Source organism: Phyllobates terribilis, unplaced genomic scaffold (genome assembly GCF_046119375.1).
Source record: "Phyllobates terribilis strain yellow unplaced genomic scaffold, ASM4611937v1 Scaffold_11__3_contigs__length_659146591, whole genome shotgun sequence".
NCBI lineage: Eukaryota > Metazoa > Chordata > Amphibia > Anura > Dendrobatidae > Phyllobates > Phyllobates terribilis.
In genome coordinates, this window is record NW_027362771.1 from 251,538,832 (window position 1) to 251,564,553 (window position 25,722).

General features: G+C 38.7%; 1 protein-coding gene across 2 annotated transcripts in view; it reads right to left on the reverse strand.

Moving 5' to 3' along the window:
• Positions 1–244: 244 nt before the first annotated feature.
• The window catches only part of CPNE8 (copine 8), a 372,256-nt gene continuing 346,778 nt past the window's right edge, over positions 245–25,722 (reverse strand). For both annotated transcript variants that reach the window (XM_073652158.1, XM_073652159.1), the window contains 4 exons: positions 18,368–18,470; positions 5,971–6,028; positions 3,073–3,146; positions 245–1,940 (listed from right to left, as the gene is read on the reverse strand). In XM_073652158.1, coding sequence (XP_073508259.1) covers positions 1,752–1,940; positions 3,073–3,146; positions 5,971–6,028; positions 18,368–18,470 — 424 coding nt within the window. In that variant the 3' untranslated portion in view covers positions 245–1,751. The remainder of the gene's footprint in view (positions 1,941–3,072; positions 3,147–5,970; positions 6,029–18,367; positions 18,471–25,722) is intronic.

Sequence of the window (25,722 nt, forward strand, 5' to 3'; positions counted from 1 at the left end):
TATTCCAAGTGGATTCACACAAAGTAGGCTGCTAAAATCCCTATTATGCAGTTATAGTTATGTCACTATTTGATTTGATTTAATTATTAAGAAGTTCACTGACATTGCACCTTTATCCTCCTCAACTTCTGTAAAGCCATTTCATGTTACTTCATTTAGTTATTAGAAACTTCATGCTGCATAAATTTTCTAAAGCTCTGTGATCTTTCCAGTTTTCATCATGGACAAAAATGGATCCAATGCATAAGTGTTTTAATAATTTTAATATAATAAAAAATTTATATATCGCATTACATAAGTATATATCTTCTAAAATTGCAGATATAATTTAAATCAACAAAATACCTGTTACCATGCTTACAAAATAAAGGGCTAATTACAATATTTTTCTTTGAACAGTACATCATAGAAATAGACAAAATATTTATGCATATATTATGCAAATAAAATTACATTACAAAGCAGTTACAAGGTTGACACAAAAAGATAGAATAGTTTCCATCATTTAAAGGCAATTCACAATCAATTTGAGGAACTGGGTGTGTGTTTAAGGCCATTAGTTCTAGAATAATGTATTGTATTTGACACAAAGTAGCACAAAACTGTGTAATATGCTGTAAAAACTGTACATGCAAAAACATTGTACTATTATATATGAACAAGCATATATACGTATTTGGGTAATTTAGTAAACATAGTTTGTGTATAGAGGTACACACACGTGCATTTCTCATACATTTCTCAGACACCTCTGCGCTCTAAAGTCCTGCATTAGCATTACTCATGTGGAGCAATGGAAGACAGGTTCCTCAACATATCATCACATTTTCATGCATTTCCATCTGACCATACACTATGGCATTAATGTGATTAGGTGCTAACAATAAATCCCAATATGTGGAGTTCTCAGTTTTGACATACAGATTAAGACATCATGCACCTTAATAAAACGATACAAAAACAAAATTACCAAGGAAAAAGGGAAACAGTCATTGAGACAAGTAGATATTTGTTATCACTTGTCATTGACTATGTTAATCTAACAATATGGTTTTTATTAGATTATGCTTTTAGATGACAAATTGTTTAGTTTTTTTTTTTCTGAATTCCCATGTTTATTTTTTCTATGTTGGATGTCTTAAGCTACATTTCATCTGATGAGTAGTGGTAAGAAATACCAGAGTTTGGGAATCTTCCTTTAAAAGTGATATGCATAAACTTGTCCTTGATTCTTGATTTGTGTAAAAGATCCTTAAAGGGATATTGCTTTTTGTGGCTATATTTATTGCCCGGTAGAAGACATTGGATTTTCTACAATTTCAAACTTTTTTTTGTTTGTTTAAGAATAGATACAAAAGTACTGAAAGTTAAAAATTAGTAACATGTAAACATTGACACCAAGGAATTGCATTCCCACATAAGTAGATCTCAGTCAGGGAGAACAATAAGGTTTGGATTAAAAGTGTGATTTGTGCTTCCCCCAACAGTTCCAATAAAAATTAATGATCACAAAAATAAGAATCAGATAGGAAACAGTTTTTTTTCCTGACTAGTATTAAAATCTTTCTGTTTTCTCTTGCAGTCCTATTTACAGTTTTGGTCTGTAAACAGAATCTTCTAGATCCAAAAAGACGATGCTTTTTCAAATACACAAGCAGGTCAGTGAAAAGTTCAGTTTTAGTGCACCTTACTTGAAAGCTGTCCAGGCAGCTTGAAAGATATCACAAGAAGTTGGAAGAACTGTACTTTAGTCAGATCTGAGTCTGTAATAGGTGCCCAATTGGTGTGTATGGTGGTGGAGCTGGAAATGGCTTGAATCCTCTAGATCTCATGTACAAGAGAAACTGGTCAGGGATCTCAGCCAAGACATCCTTGGCAAGTCGTGCCATGCTTAGTACATGGTTTCTAGTTCTGTCAATGTAGTCACGGAAAGGTACAAACTGGATAAGAAAAGCAAAAAGCCCAACATCAAAAACAAATAGTGCTCTTTAGATAAATTCTTTGTTATGAATGCTACATTACTACTAAACATTACATATGGTAAATTTGGCTCACAAGGTAACAAAACTTCTCACTGAATTTTTAGTGTCTTCTAGTTTAGTATATCTTCATATTTGCTTTGGATAAATTGTAACCTAACCAAACTTAAAGCTGTCCATTACCTTCCCTAATGTACTATTTGTGAGGAAACAATACTTTCTGTAGTAATGGAGATATAAAACCTAATGTACTAAGTCAGACATTGGGATATTTCATAAACACTCTCTAAGGGATAGCAGAGAAAACTACAATAGTCTCAAAATTTTCTGAGTAAAAATATACACATGTGGTCTATTCCCATATGTACACTTCCCCCCAAATAAAACCAGTAGTTTTCTGTCTCTTTGGGCACTTCATATTGCAGTCCGACTCATCTGCAGTGACTGTGAGCAAAGCTGATATCAGATAACACCTTAGCACACACGTGTCAAACTCTGGCCCTCAGGGTGATTATATTTGGCACCCGACACCCGAACAACCACCCCTATGTGGGGCCCATTATTCTATATGGGGGACTTACTGGGGCCCATTATGCTGTATGGAGGACTTAGTGGGGCCCATTATACTGTATTGAGGACTATGTGGGGCCCATTATACTGTATGGAAAGCTATGTGGGGCCATTATACTGTATGGAAAGCTATGTGGGGCCATTATACTGTATGGAAAGCTATGTGGGGCCATTATACTGTATGGAAAGCTATGTGGGGCCATTATACTATATGGAAAGCTATGTGGGGCCATTATACTGTATGGAAAGCTATGTGGGGCCATTATACTGTTAGGAAAGCTATGTGGGGCCATTATACTGTTAGGAGGACTATTTGGGGCCCATTATTTTGTATGGGGGACTGTGTGGGGTCCATTATCCTGTATACTATTTGGCCCACGGCTTTGTCCAAGTTTTTCATTTTGGCCCTCTGTGTGGTTTGAGTTTGACATCCCTCCCTTAGCACAAAGCACAAATGGTAGGAATACACAAAGCAAAATGTTATGTATATTTAACAAATATTAAAATATTATATATTGTTTACCTGTACAATGTCCCTTTCTGCAAACCGTCCTCTTGATGAAACTCGGACTTCATCACCATCCAATTCTACCATTGCTTTCAAATGAAAAAGTAATGGATATTATTTCATGCATCAGACTGTAATTCACTCATAAGTTACTTATTTTGTAAACTTTATTATGTACATTACAGACCAAAAGTTTGGACACAACTTCTCTTTTAAAATTTTTTTCTGTATTTTCATGACTATGAAAACTGAACATTCACAGTGAAGGCATCAAAACTATGAATTAACACATGTGGAATTATATACTTAACAAAAAAGTGTGAAACAACTGAAAATATGTCTTCTATTCTAGGTTCTTCAAAGTAGCCACCTTTTGCTTTGATGACTGCTTTGCACACTCTTGGCATTCTCTTGATGAGCTTCAAGAGGTAGTCACCGGAAATGGCTTTCACTTCACAGGTGTGCCCTGTCAGGTTTAATAAGTGGGATTTTTTGCCTTATAAATGGGGTTGGGACCATCAGTTGTGTTGTGCAGAAGTCTGGTGGATACACAACTGATAGTCCTACTGAATAGACTGTTAGAATTTGTATTATGGAAAGAAAAAAGCAGCTAAGTAAAGAAAAACGAGTGGCCATCATTACTTTAAGAAATGAAGGTCAGTCAGTGCGAAAAATTGGGAAAACGTTGAAAGTGTCCCCAAGTGCAGTTGCAAAAACCATCAAGCGCTACAAAGAAACTGGCTCACATGAGGACCGCCCCAGGAAAGGAAGACCAAGAGTCACCTCTGCTTCTGAGGATAAGTTTATCCGAGTCATCAGCCTCAGAAATCGCAGGTTAAAAGCAGCTCAGATTAGAGACCAGGTCTATGCAACACAGAGTTCTAGCAGCAGACACATCTCTTCAACAACTGTTAAGAGGAGACTTTGTGCAGCAGGCCTTCATGGTAAAATAGCTGCTAGGAAACCACTGCTAAGGACAGGCAACAAGCAGAAGAGACTTGTTTGGGCTAAACAACACAAGGAATGGACATTAGACCAGTGGAAATCTGTGCTTTGGTCTGAGGAGTCCAAATTTGAGATCTTTGGTTCCAACCACCGTGTCTTTGTGCGATGCAGAAAAGGTGAACGGATGGACTCTACATGCCTGGTTCCCACCGTGAAGCATGGAGGAGGAGGAGGTGTGATGGTGCTTTGCTGGTGACACTGTTGGGGATTTATTCAAAATTGAAGGCATACTGAACCAGCATGGCTACCACAGCATCTTGCAGCGGCATGCTATTACATCCGGTTTGCGTTTAATTGGACCAGCATTTATTTTTCAACAGGACAATGACCCCAAACACACCTCCAGGCTGGGTATTTGACCAAGAAGGAGAGTGATGGGGTGCTACGCCAGATGACCTGGCCTCCACAGTCACCAGTCCTGAACCCAATCGAGATGGTTTGGGGTGAGCTGGACCGCAAAGTGAAGGCAAAAGGGCCAACAAGTGCTAAGCATCTCTGGGAACCCCTTCAAGATTGTTGGAAGACCATTTCCGGTGACTACCTCTTGAAGCTCATCAAGAGAATGCCAAGAGTGTGCAAAGCAGTCATCAAAGCAAAAGGTGGCTACTTTGAAGAACCTAGAATATAAGACATATTTTCAGTTGTTTCACACTTTTTTGTTAAGTATATAATTCCACATGTGTTAATTCATAGTTTTGATGCCTTCAGTGTGACTGTACAATTTTCATAGTTATGAAAATTCAGAAAAATCTTTAAATGAGAAGGTGTGTCCAAACTTTTGGTCTGTACTGTGCATTAATTGATCTAATTAAAATCTCATGAAGTGGCAAGTGTATCTGACACATGGTTTAGCTAGAGACTAATAGTGCAGGGAGATTGTGCACTGGCATTTCGTGGTGATATCACTTCTGTATGCATAAACATGGTAGATTTGGTTTCAGATTTGGACATTATGATGGAAAGTATAAGGGATAGGTGCCACAATTTCTGCTGAGCTGCCAAATTTCCAGGTACGCTAAGAGAACATTATTTGTTTCCACTCTATATTTATACAAAGAAAACATTAAAAGAAAAAAAGTAAATGCCATAATTCTTGGGTTAATAGTTTCATCATATACATATTGATAAAAATAATGAACAATCAATTTTGGCAGAAAGAAAAACCTATTAACATAGGGTTGACAATACATAGCATACAGTGATGTCCTTCTGAATTCATCTTTCTATAGCATAAAAGCTACTCTATGTATTCAATCTACATATAGCATTTGCCAGACTGAAAAGGAAAAAAGACAAAAACAAAAACCACATGTCTGAGTATTGGCTTTTCACTACATATTGATTGTTTCAGGCAGTAAGCTTGGGGCAGGAATTTTACTATGTTATCTGTTGGTTGCACATTTATTTTCCAGTGAATTGTACATTTGTATATGGACTTTGGTTTGTAAGCATGCTCTAGTCTGATTGAAATTTTTCAGCTCTGCTTTTAAGACATAATTGTGAGGTTTAACTGTTTCATATCACAAAGCTCTTAAAATAAATTGCTCATTTACTTGACTTGTAAAACTAGCAGCTATTGTGTTATGTAACACTTAAAGAAAGCAAACAATTCACATAAAATAAGGCTTACAGATGCATTATAAGAATTCTTTTTGGTCACAGCCAGACCAAAATTTTACAGTATACAAGAAAAAATACTTACTGCTGATTGAAATACAAGTAGAATATCAGATATTAATTTTAACTGACATTTCACATGAGAAAACAAAAAATCCATAGGTTATATGTGTATCAATCAATATTTTGTAATTCTAATAAAATATCAAGTTGAGAGATTCGATACTAGAAGATGAAAAGTCCTTCAATATGTACTGTACTACACAGCACAGACTGAGCTATAAAACTTACCATCAAATTCTGCAGGTCCCACGCCTACAATAATAATGGACATTGGAAGCTTAGAAGCCTTTAAAGAAAATAATAATTTACTGTAGTTAAAAAAAAACATAACATAGGACTATGAAGAACATACTGTAAATAGATCTGTTTTAAATAGACAGGAGCAGCTGGTAGGAAATGGAACAGTTAAAAAAAGAAGATAAGAGTGAAGGTCTGCTCACCTGAGAGATAACAACACAATTTGCACAAAATACTTGTAAGTACTGCAAGATCCAGGAAGAAACAAAAAATCCAGCAAAAAGACTCCTAAAAATTCACATTTATTTTAAAAATATTAAAAGCCAAAACATTCATTCAACTCCATGAGGAAAAAGCAGATGAGTTTCAGACACAATCCTTAGTCATTGCTTAAACAAACTGTTGGACTATGACATGTATTTAAGTCATACCCTGTGTATTCACATGATGCAAGTAAACCAATAAAAAACAGCAACATGAATATACAAAAAGTAAAAAAAATATATAACAAAATATACAATGAACAACAAGAAAAAAATATTCATAATAGTAAATAATATTCTGTCTCATATTCATAACATAAGGAATTCTAGATTGTAAGATATAAATCCATTGTGATTCTCTATTCATCAACTTTCTTTTGTGGTCATTGTCCCTAATAGGTTTATTAACCCTCTCTATGTCCGTAACTCTACAGGTCTCAGTGCTACCATCATGTTTATCAATGAAATGTCTGGAAGCTGCTGAGCTTTTAAATCTCAATTTATTTGTGGTATCTGAGACATGTCTCCAGATGCGTATTTTAAGATCTTCTGTGGTGCAACCAATATATTGTATGTTGCAACTAATACATGCCATTAGGCCTTTGGGCGACAGCCCTTACTGAAAAGCTAAAAGAGGATTTATTTATTTAAATCCCACTTGTACCAGCATTTCATTCCCTTCATAAATTGCATAAAAATCTTTTCCCCCACACCTCTTAGACCTATGGTTACTGGGATTAATACCATGAAGGGAGAGGCTTAGTTCCTGGGTCGATATGTACTTATAGCCGTTGAATCATGTCCTATCAGGTTTGGTTAAAGATACCAAATATATTATAGCTTCACTAGATAGTATGAGTTGGTCCCCTATTTTTTGTTGGTTAAACTGTGATGTGGTTGCTCTCTATCCTTCAGTTTCTCATACACGAGCACTCCAGGTTCTCTCTTCCCATTTGGACATGTATAGTAATTATCTTTTTTATATTAATTATTTGTGGTTCAGGCAGTGGAGTTTTTGTTAAAACATAATATTTTTTAGATTTAATAAAAGAGGTTTTCTTCAAACACAGGGCGCTCCAACGGGTGCCAAATTTTCACCTTCTTTGGCTAACCATTACATGTCCAGATGGGAAGAGCTATTTATTTTTTCTGCTGATAACAATTTTGCCTCTCATATTAGGTGGTACTGCCATTATATTGACGACCAGCTTCTCATATTGGAGGGCGATGTTATTATAATAGAAAAGTTTGTTTCTCACATTAACCATAATGATATGAATCTCAAATTTACTCATGATTTTCAAAAGAACCAAATTAATTTTTTGGACATTACATTAAAAGGGGATGTTCTAAATGGAATAATTACTACACCCTATACTAAAGATTCAGCAGTCTACTTCATGTCATCCTAAACACACTATTAAAAATATCTCCATTGGAGTACTGATTAGAATAAAAAGAAATACTACCGAATAGACAGCTTTCTCTGACAAGTCTACCAAAATATGTAATAATTACGAGAAAAACAATATCCTCAGTAGATGTTGGACAGAGCTAACGCCGTGGTTAATGATATTGATAGTCCCTCTATTTTGAAAGAGAAAAACAGAAATGCAGCAATATCAATTGGGGAGATTCTTTTGTTTTTACCTATAGTCCACAATTTTCTGATGTTACCAAAATAATTAAAACTTATATCCCTATGCTATTTCAAGATAAAAAAAATTGAATATGGTTCTTAAGACACCAGTTAAATTTGTTGTGAAAAAGTGGCTACATTAGGAAATATTCTTTCTCCTACTTTATTTATTTGTGATATTAAGGCCACATTCATGGGTTCAGTATTTGGTCAGTATTTTACATCAGTATTTGTAAACCAAAACCAGGAGTGGGTGAAAAATACAGAAGTGGTGACGTGTTTCTATTATACTTTTCCTCTGATTGTTCCACTCCTGGCTTTGGCTTAACATACTGATGTAAAATACTGACCAAATAATGAAAGTGTGAACGTGGCCTAAATCTGAGAATTGTACATGGCTTCACAGTGTAGGTTTTTATAAATGTGGTCACCTTAAATGCAACCGATGCAAAATTATTGAAAAATCCAAGGCATTTACATCCGCCATTACAGACAAAATCTACAAAATTCGCAATTTCATGTATTGTAAAATGACATCTGTGGTTTATCTGATAACATGTACTAGTTGAAACATACAATATGTAGGTTGCACCACAGGAACTCTTAAAATATCATGTCAGGAGACATGTTTCAGATACCATGAATAAATTGAGACTTAAAAGCTCAGCATCTGCCAAACATTTCATTGATAAACATGATGGCAGCACTGAGATCTGTAGAGTTACGGGCATAGAGAGGGTTAATAAAGTTATTAAGGGCGGTGACCACAAAGAGAATCATAGTGAATTTATAGCTTACAATATAGAGTTCCTTTTTGCATGAACATAAGACAGAAAAAAACTATAGCAAAATATACAATGAACAAGAAAAAAATATTCATAATGATAAATAATATCCTCTTACTTTCTGTATATTCATGTAGCTGTTTTTCATTGGTTTATTTGCATCACATGATTACACAGGATATGGCTTAAACACATGTCATATTTCAGAAGTTTGTTTAAGCAATGACTAAGCTCTGTGTCTGAAATGCGTCTGCTTTTTCCTCATGGTGTTGGATGGATTTTTTGGCTTCTAATATTTTTTAAATAAATGTGAATTTTTAGAACTCTTTGCTCGATTATTTGTTTCTTCCTTGATTTAAAAAAGAAGTTCCAACAAAATTTTTACTTTGTAATTATGTGTAAGTATTAATATAATTACCAACTGCCATCTTTCCCAATTTCTAGCATCCATCCGGTGCTCTTCTAGCCCACTTGATCTGCAAACAGACTGAGTGGCTAACACACAGGTTTTTGTGTAAGTCTATGGAGCCTCGTTCTGAGGCTCAGTAGGCTTACATTAAAAGAAGTAGCTCTGCCCCACACAACAATCACTGTGCGAGCTGGCAAAGAAGAGGACAGCTTACGTGGGAAGGAAACAGGACAGAAACCTTAGAACATCGTGATCGGTAAGTATAATAACACAATTACACATAATTACATAAGTAATTAGGACAGTTAATTAGGAAATAGGAAGGAGGATCGAAATACTCTGGACCTGAACTGGTTAATTTTCCACACCTGTTAATAGCATATTGTTACTAAACCAATGAAATGTAAAAACTAGTGAAACAAACATCAGAATGTTTTATTTTTAAAAGGTTAGCGAACAGCACATAGAGTCCAGTCCAGATAAGGGGCGTTTTGCATCATGAAAAATAACCAGGCTTCCAAGTTTCAAAAAGAATACTGTGAGGCAGTGAGGGGAATTCTATGCAAGGGACTGTATGTATCCCACAGGATGCGCATAGAGGCTTATTGATCCTGCTGGAGTGCATTGCAGTCACAGACATAGATGTGGTTGCAGTGCAGAATAAAAGTAAGTTTGGACTTGGTCAAGCTATTTGACCAAGGCAGATTAAGTAAAACCCAGCATGGGCTTTTATTCTTGGAGTGGACTACAGGATGGCAGTGGGGCGGTCCACTCACTCCAGCCGGGTCTTACAAGTGGCTTATGTACACAATTTTCATTTAAAAACCTGCAGCAAAGGTTTGGGTGTGTCAGTGCTTTGTTTGCTAGTGGCAGAGCAGGAGGCTCTGTGCTATAGAGGCCTGTGTGAAGGGAACACACAGTCCCAGGAAGGTAAAGTTTCTGACACACCTCGGGGTGATACGGCGGTGCAATCGCCCATGGCAAAGGTGTTTTGTTTGTACGGACTATTGTGGCCAACTCGGCTGCGATCCAGAGGATAAAGCTGCTTTCACTGTGTGAGTTATTTGGACAATAAGTTGGTCAATGCTTATTAAATCGCACTGTGTGAACACCGCTGCACTACAATATCTACAGTCTGCCCAACCGGAGACTTCTTCCAGCCTGCAAATATGATTGACTTTGTTGATCCACATATTACTAAATATAATGTGTATGAGGTAAACTATTCTCTTGCATAAAATGCATGTTTCTTGTACTTCCAGACCTTATTCCCTACCAGTAGAAGTTAGGCAGTGACTCGCCACATAGCTTCTTTGAGAAATCCTGCACAGACTTAGCCCCCGGCTTGGGCGTGTATAAACAAATTCCAAAATACACTTCTCAAAAAAATAAAGGGAACACTCAAATAACACATCCTAGATCTGAATGAATGAAATATTCTCATTGAATACTTTGTTCTGTACAAAGTTGAATGCGCTGACAACAAAATCACACAAAAATCATCAATGGAAATCAAATTTATTAACCAATGCAGGCCTGGATTTGGAGTCACCCCCAAAATTAAAGTGGAAAAATATCACTACAGGCTGATCGAACTTTGATGTAATGTCCTTAAAACAAGTCAAAATGAGGCTCAGTATTGTGTGTGGCCTCCACGTGCCTGTATGACCTCCCTACAATGCCTGCGCATGCTCCTGATGAGGTTGCGGATGATCTCCTGTGGGATCTCCTCCCAGACCTGGACTAAAGCATCCGCCAACTCCTGGACAGTCTGTGGTGCAACGTGATGTTGGTGGATGGAGCGAGACATGATGTCCCAGATGTGCTCAATCGGATTCAGGTCTGGGAAACAGGCGGGCCAGTCCATAGCTTCAATGCCTTCATCGTGCAGGAACTGCTGACACACTCCAGCCACATGAGGTCTGGCATTGTCCTGCATTAGGAGGAACCCAGGGCCAACCGCACCAGCATATTGTCTCACAAGTGGTCTGAGGATCTCATCTCGGTACCTAATGGCAGTCAGGCTACCTCTGGCGAGCACATGGAGGGCTGTGCGGCCCTCCAAAGAAAAGCCACCCACCACCACTACTGACCCACTGCCAAACCGGTCATGCTGAAGGATGTTGCAGGCAGATCACTCTCCACGGAGTCTCCAGACTCTGTCACGTCTGTCACATATGCTCAGTGCGAACCTGCTTTCATCTGTGAAGAGCACAGGGCGCCAATGGCGACTGCCAATGATGGTGTTCTGTGGCAAATGCCAAGCGTCCTGCATGGTGTTGGGCTGTGAGCACAACCCCCATCTGGGGACGTAGGGCCCTCATACCACCCTCATGGAGTCGGTTTCTAACCGTTTGTGCAGACACAGACATTTGTGGCCTGCTGGAGGTCATTTTACAGGGCTCTGGCAGTGCTGCTCCTGTTCCTCCTTGCACAAAGGCGGAGGTAGTGGTCCTGCTGCTGGGTTGTTGCCCTCCTACGGGCCCCTCCACGTCTCCTGGTGTACTGGCCCGTCTCCTGGTAGCGCCTCCAGCCTCTGCACACTATGCTGACAGACACAGCAAACCTTCTTGCCACAGCTCGCATTGATGTGGCATCCTGGATGAGCTACACTACCTGAGCAACTTCTGTGGGTTGCAGAGTCCGTCTCATGCTACCATGAGCGTGAAAGCACAACCAACGTTCAAAAGTGACCAAAATATCAGCCAGAAAGCATTGGTACTGAGATGTGGTCTGTGGTCCTCACCTGCAGAACCACTCTTTATTGAGCGAGTCTTGATTATGGCCTATAATTTCCATCTATTGTCTATTCCATTGGCACAACAGCATTTGAAATTGATTGTCAATCAGTGTTGCTTCCTAAGTGGACAGTTTGATTTCACAGAAGTTTGATTTACTTGGAGTTCTATTCTGTTGTTTAAGTGTTCCCTTTATTTTTTTGAGCAGAGTATATAGTCCAGCATAGGGATTAAAACTTTCTTACTTTATTTCTAATAATGAATAAATAATGAAAAAAAGTGTAGATATCCAAATAAACTGACAAACACAGCTTACATGTTTTGACTGCATGCTGCAGCCTTAATCATAGTGTGAAGTTGCCAGAGGTTTCTGAGTGCACAGCTGGCAAGAAGAGGTGCCGAGAACTGTATGGGAATGAGCAAGTACAACCCCTGGCAAAAATTATGGAATCACCGGGCTCGGAGTATGTTCATTCAGTTGTTTATTGTTGTTGAAAAAAAGCAGATCACAGACATGGCACAAAACTAAAGTCATTTCAAATGGCAACTTTAGGGCTTTAAGAAACACTAAAAGAAATCAAGATTAAAAATGTGGTACTCAGTAAGGGTAATTTTTTCAGACCAAGCAGAGGGAAAAAATTATGGAATCACTCAATTTTGAGGAAAAAATTATGGAATCATGAAAAACAAACACACAAAAGAACACTACAATACATCACTAGTATTTTGCTGCACCACCTCTGGCTTTAATAACAGCTTGCAGTCTCTGAGGCATGGATTTAATGAGTGGCAAACAGTACTCTTCATCAATCTGGCTCCAACTTTCTCTGATTGTTGTTGCCAGATCAGCTTTGCAGGTTGGAGCCTTGTCATGGACCATTTTCTTCAACTTCCACCAAAGATTTTCAATTGGATTGAGATCCGGACTATTTGCAGGCCATGACATTGACCTTATGTGTCTTCTTTCAAGGAATGTTTTCACAGTTTTTGCTCTATGGCAGGATGCATTATCATCTTGAAAAATGATGTCATCATCCCCAAACATCCTTTCAATTGATGGGATAAGAAAACTGTCCAAAATATCAATGTAAACTTGGGCATTTATTGAAGATGTAATGACAGCCATCTCCTCAGTGCCTTTACCTGACATGCAGCCCCATATCATCAATGACTGTGGAAATTTGCATGTTCTCTTCATGCAGTCATCTTTATAAATCTCATTGGAACGGCACCAAACAAAAGTTCCAGCATCATCACCTTGCCCAATGCAGATTCGCGATTCATCACTGAATATGACTTTCATCCAGTCATCCACAGTCCACGATTGCTTTTCCTTAGCCCATTGTAACCTTGTTTTTTTCTGTTTAGGTGTTAATGATGGCTTTTGTTTACCTTTTCTCTATGTAAATCCCATTTCCTTTAGGCGGTTTCATACAGTTCGGTCACAGACATTGACTACAGTTTCCTCCAATTCGTTCCTCATTTGTTTTGTTGTGCATTTCCTGTTTTGGAGACATATTGCTTTAAGTTTCCGGTATGACGCTTTGATGTCTTCCTTGGTCTACCAGTATGTTTGCCTTTAACAACCTTCCCATATTGTTTGTATTTGGTCCAGATTTTAGACACAGCTGACTGTGAACAACCAACATCTTTTGCAACATTGCGTGATGATTTACCTTCTTTTAAGGGTTTGATAATCCTCTCCTTTGTTTCAATTGACATCTCTCGTGTTGGAGCCATGATTCATGTCAGTCCACTTGGTGCAACAGCTCTCTAAGGTATGATCACTCCTTTTTAGATGCAGACTAATGAGCAGATCTAATTTGATGCAGGTGTTAGTTTTGGAAATGAAAATTTACAGGGTGATTCCATAATTTTTTCCTCAGAATTTAGTGATTTCAAAATTTTTTCCCTCTGCTTGGTCTGAAAAAAACTACCCTTACTTAGTACCAGATTTTTAATCTGGATTTCTTTTAGTGTTTCTTAAAGCCCTAAAGTTGCCATGTGAAATGACTTTAGTTTTGTGCCATGTCTGTGATCTGCTTTTTTTCAACAACAATAAACAACTGAATGAACATCCTCCGAGCACGGCGATTCCATAATTTTTCCCAGGGGTTGTAGCAGAAGTGGCCAGAAATGTGAGCATGATTTTTTTTTTTTTTTTTAACCTTTTGCTAGCCCTCTATGTTTCAGCAAAATTGTGGCCAACTGGCTGCCATTTGGCTTTATTTGCGTAGACTGAAATCCAAAAAATCTGCATTCTGAAGAATACAAGCTGTTGTAAAATTTGAGTAAAATTAAATTCCACTACTAAATTTGACCAAATCCTCTACAGACAAGGTTACATTGTCCTTTCATAAGATGCATTAGAATGCATCTATTGCTACAGTTCTTCTTACCCAAGTACCACTAATTAATAATTTATATATCGGAAGCCATCCCAAATAAATATGCAAACTTGTTGAAATCCAGAGACTGTGATGTGTGTGATATGTGATGAAGGAGACTAGTATTAATAACATTTTAGTCAAAAAAGGCAAACAGAAATCCCATGGGAAATAAGGATATTTAAATACTCAAGCTTTCTGAAACTCTAAAAGTTGGCCACTTATATTATTTGTGACACAAATTACACACTATTAGCCAAGTACTATGTAATTTTCCTGCAGCCATTGAATCAGTTTACAAATAAATGAAATGTAGCTTACAAACACAACTAAATATAATTTATAGGCTGGAAAGAATATGGTGTTGGCCACATGAAACCTACATGCCGTACACTTCTTAGTCTTATACCAGCTATAGGCATCAGCTTCCTTAATTCCCAACATATTCATACTGGAAACAATCCCATTTCATCAGAACAACTATTTTTAAACATGTAACCATAAATACTTTAGCGTGCTCATCCTTACAGCTAGTGTGTAACATCTGCTAATTTTGGAACATAATTTAGACAGTCTGCCTAAAGCAAAGCATTGACCGAAAAACACATGTATAAAAAAAATAATGTTCAACGGTTTGGGCCGCACTCTGTGTGGATAATTCAAAGGTGTGTGAAGGGAAAATATCAAGGTGGATGGTTTTATATTTGAGGAACATGGATGACCTTCTGCTTGATGTTACCAGAATTAAGTGTGATATATCCGTCCAGTTTGTTAATATGTGTTTATTAATATGTACCATGCCTACAGTTGCTAAGCAATAATTCAATTCAAGACTCAATAAGATCCTCCATACAGACAATTAGCAAGGGAACACAAACTAATGGAAATGCAAGGACATTACAAGAATAAAAAACAAAGTATACAGAGAACTCAGTCCCACAGGTTATACGCTTCTCGAATGGATCCTTATTCACACAACCCTAGTTTATTACCTAAGACCACAAGACAATCGGCTTTGTCTACTATTCCAATTTTGCATCATTCAAAGTAACATGTTTTTTAAATTGTTTACATTTTTATGTACCGATATTTTATAAATGCTTGTTGTGTTGTTAAAAAGCAGCATATATTTTTCATATTGCTTATTATATTGACAACATAAGATGATTTGTTCCTCTGGATTTAAAATAAAAAAAAGTATATAAAATCTAAATATTTAAAATAGGATGAATTTGTAAAAATAAACCATTGAGGTATACTATACTGATGACTTTAGTTACAAAGTTGGTTTTCTAGGCCTTCTTCCTACACAAACAGCCTTAAAAGCAACAGGTTCATATGTAATGAAGTGAACCAATAGGATAAACATTTAAGGACCCGGACATTTTTCATTTCTACAGTTTCATTTTTTTCCTCCCTTTTTTCCAAGAGCCATAACTATTTATATTGTTCCATCAACATACAGTGGGGAAAATAAGTATTTGATACACTGCCAATTTTGCAAGTTTTTCTACCTACACCTACAAAGAATGGAGAGGTCTGTCATTTTTATTGTAGGTACACTTCAACAGAATCTAAAAAAAAATCCAGAAAATCACATTGTATGATTTTTACATAATTAATTTGCATTTTATTGCATGAAACAAGTATTTGATGCAATAGAAAAACAGCACTTAATATTTTGTACAGAAACCTTTGTTTGCAATTACAGAGGTCAAAAGTTTCCTTTAGTTCTTAACCAAGTTTTCACACACTGCAGCAGGGATTTTGGTCCACTCGTCCATACAGATCTTTGCCAGATCTTTCAGCATTAAGTTTCAGCTCCCTCCAAAGATTTTCTAATGGTCTGGAGACTAGCTAGGCCACTCCAGGACCTTGAAATGCTTCTTATAGAGCCACTCCTTAGATGCCTTAGCTGTGTGTTTTTTGGGTCATTGTCATGCTGGAAGACCCAGACATGGCCAATCTTTAATGCTCTTACTGAGGGAAGGAGGTTGTTGGCCAAAATCTTGCGATCCAAGACCCCATCCATCCACCCTTCAATATGGTGCAGTCGTCCTGTCCCCTTTGCAGAAAAGCACCCCCAAAGTATGATGTTTCCCCCACTATGCTTCATGGTTGGAATAGTATTCTTGGAGTTGTACTCATCCTTCTTCTTCTTTCAAACACGGCGAGTGGAGTAGATAGCAAAAAGTTCTATTTTGGTGTCATCTGACCACGTGACCTTCTCCCATTCCTATGGGATTATCCAGATGGTAATTGTCGAACTTCAAACGGGCCTGGACATGTGCTGATGTGAGCAAGGGGACCTTGCATGCCCTGCAGGATTTTAATCCATGACAGCATAGTGTGTTACTAACGATAATTTTTGAGACTCTGCTCCCAGCTCTTTTCTGGTCATTGACCAGGTCCTCCCGTGTAGTTGTGGGCTGATTCCCGACCTTTCTCAGAATCATCCTTACCCCACAAAGCGAGATACTGGATGGAGCCCTAGACCTAGGAAGATTGCAAAACTTACAAAATCGGCAGTGTATCAAATACTTATTTTTCCCACTGTAGTCATATGAGGATTTGTTTTATTGTGGGAACAGTTCTAGTCTTTAACGAAACTACTCAATTTACCTTTTAATATACTGAAAAACTAGAAAAAAATCCCAATTAGGGTGAAGTTATGAAAAAAATTGCAATTCCTGCAATGTCTTTTTGTTTTCTGTTTTTACAGTGTTTATTGTAAAGTGAAAAATTATCTGGTAATATGATTCTCCTGGTCAGTATGATTACGGCAACAACAAACTTGTAAAGTTTTTTTTCTGTTACATGTTTTAGTAGTTAAAAAAAAATAATTCAGAAACTTGTAAAAATGTTGTTTGTGTTGCCTGTAACTTTTCATTTTTCCATGCAGGGAGATGGCTGAGAGCTTGTTTTTTGTGTGTTGAGTTGTAGATTTTAATGATATAATTTTAGATCAATATGCCACTTTTATCTCTTTTTTTATTGTGGAAATGCGGCGACCAAAAACCTGCAATTCTGACGTTTTCATTTCTTTTCAGAGTTTAACATAGGATTTAAAAATTTTCAGATTTTGATACAGCGGACATTCCCAGACACGACAATATCAAATATGCTTAGTTTTTGTTTTCTATTTCCTTATTTTTGAATGGGGAAAAGGGAGGTCATTTAAACTTTTATATATTTTCTTAAATGTTTTAAGTTTTGTTCTTTTTACCTTATTTGATCTTATACTATATACTATTGTATTGCAGTATATATTATAATTTTGGTTCTCCTAAGAAGCCAACTTCCGCCTGATCTTCATAGAAGATCTAAGATGGCAGCCACAGGTGCTTTCAGCAGGTCATCAGTTGCCATGGCAAACCATAGCCTCTGATGTCATTTAGGTGACAGTCAGTGATTTGCAGCAGCATTTAAATGGTTAACAGCGATTGGAGTTTGCTCCGGCCACGCTACTACAGGCAGGTGCGGGCTATGTAACATAAAAGGCTTAACTCTGGAGGTCCCTAAGCAGTTAAGCATAACAAGTAAACTACCTTTTAGTCAGATTATTTTTTATACTGTAACCCAGTGTGAAGTTAAAGGGATTGTCTATCCTTAGGCTACAAGACTACAGACTTGTGAATCCGTACATTGCGCTCACTGCGTGCTGTGAGGATTCTCTGCTGCTTACGCTGATTTGCATACATGTGGGTCACATGCCGACTAGATGGGCGTGGTCTCACTCAATGCAAGTTTATTGAGCGAGGCCAGACACAATCTAGTCAGAATGTGGCCGGAATTATGCAAATCGCATACTTGTGGTCACATGACAATACGCTCCCTTCACCGGAGAATCCTCACAGTGTACAGTGCGCGCGATGTAAGTATTCTTATGTCCGCAGTCATATAGAGTGACTAAGGTCGGACAACTCCTTTAATAAGCAATGAACGTATATATTCACAATGAAACATACTTTAATATTATTATTAAATGTTAATTACCCAATTGGTTGCTAAAACTGGACATTGGATATAATTAATTTTTTTTACATTAAGTGTCTGAATGTCTGCAAAATGATGCAGTATATATTATGTACTATATTAGGATTATTCATTTTAATAGGAACAAAATAAAATGCATTCTTACTAAGAGTGTGTAAAAAATTCTCTTACATTGACTATTGCCTCCTTTGTCTGAGCCATATCAGAGATAACACCGTCTGTAATGATCAGCAAAATAAAATACTGGGAGCCGTCTTTTATTGAGGCAGCATATCTAAACAAAGAATGAAAATTGTAACTATTAGCCACCGGAAGCAGACAAGAATTCAAACAAAATCGTTTAGACTTGTTAATAATAATATAAGGTCAAGAGTAAATGTAACACGTATTTAGAAACAGTGGAATTGAATTGCAATTGGTGAAATTCATAGAGAGAATACCTCCAGCATGCACTGAAATCAGTGATATTTGTTTTTGAAACTTAGGAAAGTCGTTTTTGAAAACCTTATTCACGTATAATACACTGTAATTTACAGATTTTTCTAGAGCAAGATGTTTAACAAAAATCCAACACATTAGAACTTGGCCTAAAAAGACAAAATTACTTACCGGTAATGTTATTTTTCAGAACACATGACAGCACCACAGAGAGAGGGGATCGACCCATCAAGGACAGGAAACCTAAAGGATAAAAAGGGCTGACCATCTCCCACGCATCAGTTGGATTAAAGAGCATGAGAGGACTTCCAAATCGTTATTTACAAAAATTATTAAACACCAGCATTTTCTCTGGGATTCAGAGGACAGAAATTGTCCACTTTCCTGTTCTGTCTGTTCGCGAATAGGTCTATATCTGGCAGGCCCCATAGATCTACAATCTGATTGAAGATGAATTGGTTCAGAGTCCATTCTCCTTGCCTTGCTCAAGAAGTCCACTTTCTCATTTTCTATCCCCTTTAGGTGTAGAGCAGTTAAAGAAAGCAGATGATTCTCTGCCATCTGAAATATCCGATTGGTTAATTCCATTAGAGCCTTGGACCGAGTGCCTCCCTGATGATTGACGTAGGCCACTGTTACACAATTGTCTGAAAGGACTCTCACACGGTGACCCTGTAAGGAGAAAGAGTCTCTTCATGGCGTACTCTACTGTCAGCGATTCTTTTATGCTTGAAGAACCTAATTTCTCCTCTATTGTACATTCTCATGAGCAAGGTGATCTTCTACATGGGCACCCCATCCCTTCGAACTTACATCTGTGGTAATTACCCTTTATATTTGATTTACCCAAGGTACACCCCTGGAAAGATTCTTTATGTTTAGCCACCAACGAAGAGACTAAGTCGTAATTGGAGAAAGTGTTTGTGGAGACATGAGGGTCAGTGGGTGCTCTCGTCCGCAGGCCTGGCTGTCTTTATAAAGATGGCACAGGCCAGGGCTCATCCTACTGAACGCCCGTACTCCTTCCCCGTGGGCAGAACACTACTTAGACAACACAGAGTAAGGGTACCACACTCCAGTAAGACTTTATTAGATCACCAACAGTCAACAACATATAGTACACTCCCAGCAAGTACACAAGATGCAAATTACAGAGTCTCTCCCTTTGTTGGCTCACCATGGATTAGAACATCTGTGACTACGTAGCATCCAACTACTCCAACCAGTAGCCCCCTGCTTTTGGTGGGCACTCACACAGAAGAGGTAGCGGCAAGCTTAGGAAGATGACCGAGCATAGCTAGGTAGGTGGCCAGATTGTCCCAACCTGGGTTCTCCTAACAACTTTGTGGTCTCAGTGATGGGCAGTGGAGCAAATCTGTATTCCATCAAATGGAACCGTGTCCTGGGCTGATGTCCTTTAGAGTCACATTGGTGACAGGAGCAGGGCCCTTTTATATTGCACAACTCTCATTTCAGGGCATTGTCCCACAGGATTTGGGGAAGGTGGGTGGAGGTAATTCCTCATTGTTTGTTTGTTCAATTAGACTGCATATTTGTCCTCCAAGTTGTGCAGACTAGTACACCGCAGGGGGCTGATGCAATACGTAATCAGCAGGCATTCCACAAATTAATATACAACAAGGGTCAATGGACAGTGTCACATGAAACAATGACTCATGTCAATTGACCTACTGAACAAAGAAACAGTACATATATGTCATAATTAAGAATTATTCACCCCCGCACAAGTGGCCAGATTGATGCTGTGTTGTCACAGTGTTAATCTTTCATTCCAGGTGACCTTTCAATATGTATTCATTCAGCAGAACATCCCGCTGTAACATCCTGGTGTGAAACTGGGCCAATAATACTGCCGGGATACAGGAGGTCAGAGAACCCAGCAAAGACATAGCTTTCCTGAGAGTCATGGTGGGAACATCTACAGTCTCCGACACTTGGCTGTATGTTTTCTCCTTCTCTTCTTCTGGGAGAGAACATTTCGGATTTTCCGAGTCCAGTATAAGTGTCATGCTAGGTATGGGGAGAACCCAACGTATAACGGCAGGAAAAGGGAAGGGTGTTTAATCCATTTAGAGTTGGTCATTTGTTCTGCTTGTATGTGTTACAGTCTCTATCACATTCTGGCTCTGATGACTCAGGACGACATAGAGTAGTGATGCACATGTGATACCAGTCTGTGGGTATTACCTCTGGGGATTATTCTGATATATAACAGAACCAGTGTTATTAGCTGTGGTTATTTAGTATATGCTGGTATATGTATGAATGTAATAAGCCAGCTATCTTGAGACAAATCTTGCCTTCTAAAAATTCCCAGGGCTATTATTACTGTTGAAACATACAGACTTGGGTTTCTTTAATTCTATATTTATGATGAATTGTGGGCCTCTTAATCTTTACGTTCACTTTTTCTTATCTTTTATTCATGATTGTGTTTTTTTAATTATAAAGATAGATATTTACCAGGGATATTAGGGACACCGACGGGGTGCGCCACGGAGCAAAAATTAGGGTGCCAACCTCGACTGTCAGGAAGGGAGAGAATTTAGGGACAAAATACCTGGCATTTTGTTTTGTGTTTATTGTTGTGGTGATTAATGAGTCATTTTTAGTATATTTAAATAAAAGTTATATTTAGGGGTCTAATCTCCTGTTGATTGTTTTGCCCTACAAGTAGGGAAAGGGGGAGTGGAGACCCCTAAACAGCTCAAACGACAAACCCTGTCTCCCCTATGGACCCTATATAGGTTCTGCACCTATCACCGAGAAGAAAACCTAACCCTAGCTAACCCTAAAGCTAGGCCTTAGGTAGGGAGAGGGAGGGGTGAGCACTATTCAGCCCCTCTGCAAACTAAAGTACACACAAGGGAAATGAACAAGGGAATACACTTAGCTTCAAGATGACACCTGAGAGCACACAGCAACAATCCACGAGAACTCCAAGAAAATTCTAGCCGACTACTAGAATTCCAGGCCTGAATAGATAAGAATCACTATCACCAGCAACTCTCTGAAGAAACTGAGTATATTTAAGGATACAGCAAGGGCATGCTAATTAGCAGCAGAAGGTGAGAATCACCGCTGGTCTTAAAGGTAGAATCCCCAAGCAACATGATGATCACCGCTGGGTCCTAAAGGGAGAGGGATCATAAAGATGTTTGCAAGGCCAAATGCAGCGACCTTCTACAGCCGGACCCCGTATGACTGTCAGTCAAACCTGACACACTCATTACAATAAGGCCTAAAAAGTCTTGTACTCTTAGGAGTTTTAATCTGGACTTTTTTAGACTTAAGAGCCAACATAAGTTTTTCAAGGTAGTGCTGGAAAGCAATCATATGCGTCCTTCAGGTCGATTATATAGATTCCATCTTGAACGCCAGGATTTTCAGGAATTTGTTCATACTCTTCACACTGATTATCATTTTGAAAATCCAGTTTGTTTTTCAATCAAAAACAGAGGGAAATGAAATATTTCCTCTTTTTCTTGTACAGGAACCTCTAAAAGGGCCTAATTTTTTACCAGCTCCATGACCTCTGATTCCAAGGCTAGCTGTTCGTCCAGGGAAGTTGGAGGAGATGTCTATAGACTTCAGGGGAAGAACAGTATGATCTCACTAGGTTGAGAATACAGTTGTTCAACAAACAACTATCCGGGGAAGAAGTTACTGAGAGAATTTTTTGCTGTCGAGGGAGGGACCCCTAAACATAAACCCTCTAATTTTCTTTCTTGGTTTTCCCATTTGTCTTAATCTCTCAGTGGTCTTCTCCAGTTATATCTTCTCCGAAAGGATCTCTTGTAAGCTGGAACATACAAATCAGGGAATCCTTTCTTGCTGTCTCCTCCATTCTCCAGAATGTTATCTAAGACTGGGCCAAACTGGTATTCTCCTTCAAAAAGGATAAAACATAACTTGACTTGGCTTGATGTCTCCTGGCCAGCACTTTAACCAGAGAGCCCTATGGGCTGCATTAGAAAGTGCTGCTGATCTAGAACCAAATCTTGCTGAATCCACTGATGCATCAGACAGGAAAGCCATTGCCCCCTGCATCAACGGAATTGTAACTAAAATGTTCTCCCTTGCCACCTTATCCTTTAGCTGGCTTTCTAGATGATCTAACCCTACCATTAAAGACCTAGCTGTAAACGATGCTTAAATGGCTAGCTTTAGGGCCCTAGCAGAGGATTCCCAGGTACTTTTAAGAAAGCTATCTGCCTTTCTAAGGGATCCTTAAGCAACCCCTTATCTTCAAAGGGAAATGCAAATCTCTTTGACACCTTTGAGACAGCCATTCTAATTTTGTGGCTTTATCCCAAGACAAAGCAGAATCCTCATCAAAAGGATATTTCCTTTTGAAAGATGAAGGTAAATAATCTCTCTTTTTCCATTCTCTCCTGATGAGGGTTCAGATTTTAACATTCACAGGGAAAGTGCGACGTTTCCGCTGTTCCAGACCCTAAACATAATATCTTGGGCAGATTTCTGAGCCTTAGGATCAACAATGCATATAGTGGATCTCACTGTTTTAACAAGTTTATCCATCTCTTCCATTGAAAAGCACTGATGCCCCCCTGAATCACCATCTGATGACAAAGAAGAAGAGGAGTCTGAGGATATGTGTTCCCCTTCCAATCTGACGGAATTATCTGAATCTGAGGATAATCTCCTAACTTTCGTGGCCCTTCTATACGTATCCTCCTCCCCACGGCCTAGGGATTTTAGGAAATTCTTCTGCCCTAATTATGGATGTTAACTCCGTGGTGAAGTTAGGGGATTCTTTACAAACAGTCTGTTCAATACAAAAACGATAAAGCCTCTTCCGCCAAGAGCCCGGGAAATCTTCCTTACAGAGCGCACATTCCATGTGTTTAGCTTTCAATATACACTTCCTAGATTTTTCCCTGACAAAAAAATGACAAGAAAACCCCCATTATAAAATGAACTTTCTCGTAGATCGCTTACCACTGAGAGGCTGGCAAGAGTACCGGAGCTGTGGATCTGCTGGATAGTGCTCCTGGTTGCACACTTCCCACTAGTACAATTGCACTGCCACTGCCACGTCGCCGCTGCTGCTGTTGCTCCATTCTTAAGCTAGAGGGACTGCTGGAGTAAAGGACCAGCTCTGCTGGCGGTCATACCACATTTTAAATGCGGGGCCATTCAGCTACAGCAAGCCCTCACTGACGCCTCTCCCGGCCCCATTCAGAAGTGAAGAATCATCCCCAGATCAAATGTCACCAGTGCACTTATCATCAGAGCGCACCCCTGACCAGTCGGCTGACCAATCAAAAAGGTTACCTACTCGAGCAGGGATGAAGCTGCTGCCCCAATCGAACGGCCAGGCCTGGCTAAGTCTATTTTTCTTCCTTTAGGTATCGCCGCACCAGACAAAAAGTTCCCCTGTCAAGGACAGGAAACCAACTGATATGTGGGAGAGGGTCCGCTATTTTTATCCTGTGGGTTTCCTGTCTTTGATGGGTGGATTTCCTCTCTCTGTGGTGCTGTCATGAGGGATAGAAAAACATAGATTCCAAAAAGATACTTCTCTTCATGTAATTACTAAGGCTATGTGTGACTCATTTTAGACTTAGGCTAAGTGCCCACAAAGCAGAAATGTTTTTTTCTGCATCTCCCTGGCAGGAAAAATGCATGTGGATTTTACATGCATTTTTCCTGCCAGGTAGAAGCGTTTGTCAAGAGTTTTTGCATGCATTTCCGCATGCGGGTTATCAAGCGCTTTTTCAAGTAATTTTAGCATCACTTGGAAAAGTGCTTGACAACTTGGTCACACTACATAAATCCATGCAACAGGCATGGATTTATATAGTGTGACCAAGTTAATAGTTAAAAAAAGAATAAAAATGGCAAAAAAAAACAAAAAAAAAACATTATACTTACCTTCTGATGGCCCCCGATCTCTTTCTCCGGTGCGGCTGGTGTCTTGGGCAGCTTGAGGTGGTGTAAAAGGTGGTGACCTGTCACATGACTAAATGACATCATGGAAGGTCCTTTTACACCACCGCGAGCCGCCCAAGAGACCGGACGCACCATACAGGAGACCGGGGGCCATCAGAAGGTGAGTATAATGTTTTTTTTAATTTTAATTCTTTTTTAACTACAGGTACTATGGTACCCGGGTCTGGAGGAGTGTCTCCTCTTCTCCACACCCGGGTACCATCCGCGCATTGAATCGCTTAATATCCGCATGTGTACATGTACTCATGCGGATATTATGGGATTCAATGCATGTCAATGGTGGCGATTACGCAGCGTTTCCGCAAAATTAATGGACATGCTGCGGATTTTTCCGCAATGATAACCCGCAGCGGAAATTTCCGCAGCATGTGCACAGCACATGCGGATTATCATTGGGGACCATGGGACATGTATTACCAAGCGTTTTCGCTGCAGAAATTCTGCGGCAAAAATGCTTGAAAAACGCATAGTGGGCACGCAGCCTTACAATAACTTGGGTTTCTCTAATAAAATATTAGCATGCTGGAGCCTCAAAGCTTGAAGTTTTTTGCTCTTACTAAACCATGCTGAAGTGTTAGATTTGACTCTACAATATATGTCCTTAACTCCTTTTTGTTATTGGCTATCTATACAGTCATGTTCAGCTAGTATAGCATATACTGCAGTCAGATGTAGCTATTGATACATAGATGAAACTACAGCACTTCAATTTCTAGTAGTAAAAAAGTTGGCATTATACATACAACTAAAGTGATTACAAGTGAGCATTATTTAGTTAGAAGGAAAGGCTCAAGAATTTTTAATGATGATAAATAGTAAATGACTTTTCAATGTTAAACAAGCTGTCGGACACTTTAAACTGTGTCTTTAATTAACTGTATTTAAAACTAAGCATTTTTTATTTGACACATATTTAAAGATCCCTACCATTCCTTTGCTAGTCTCACTTAGTATTATTTTTAATTTTATTTTCCGATGACATTTTGTTCGAAACTTCGAGCATGCATAAGAGAGTCATGAATTGCCATCACTGACGTTCGCTCAGTGGGCCGTTCCTCCATTATGCTGTCACTGCATTCTGTTTGTTTTAA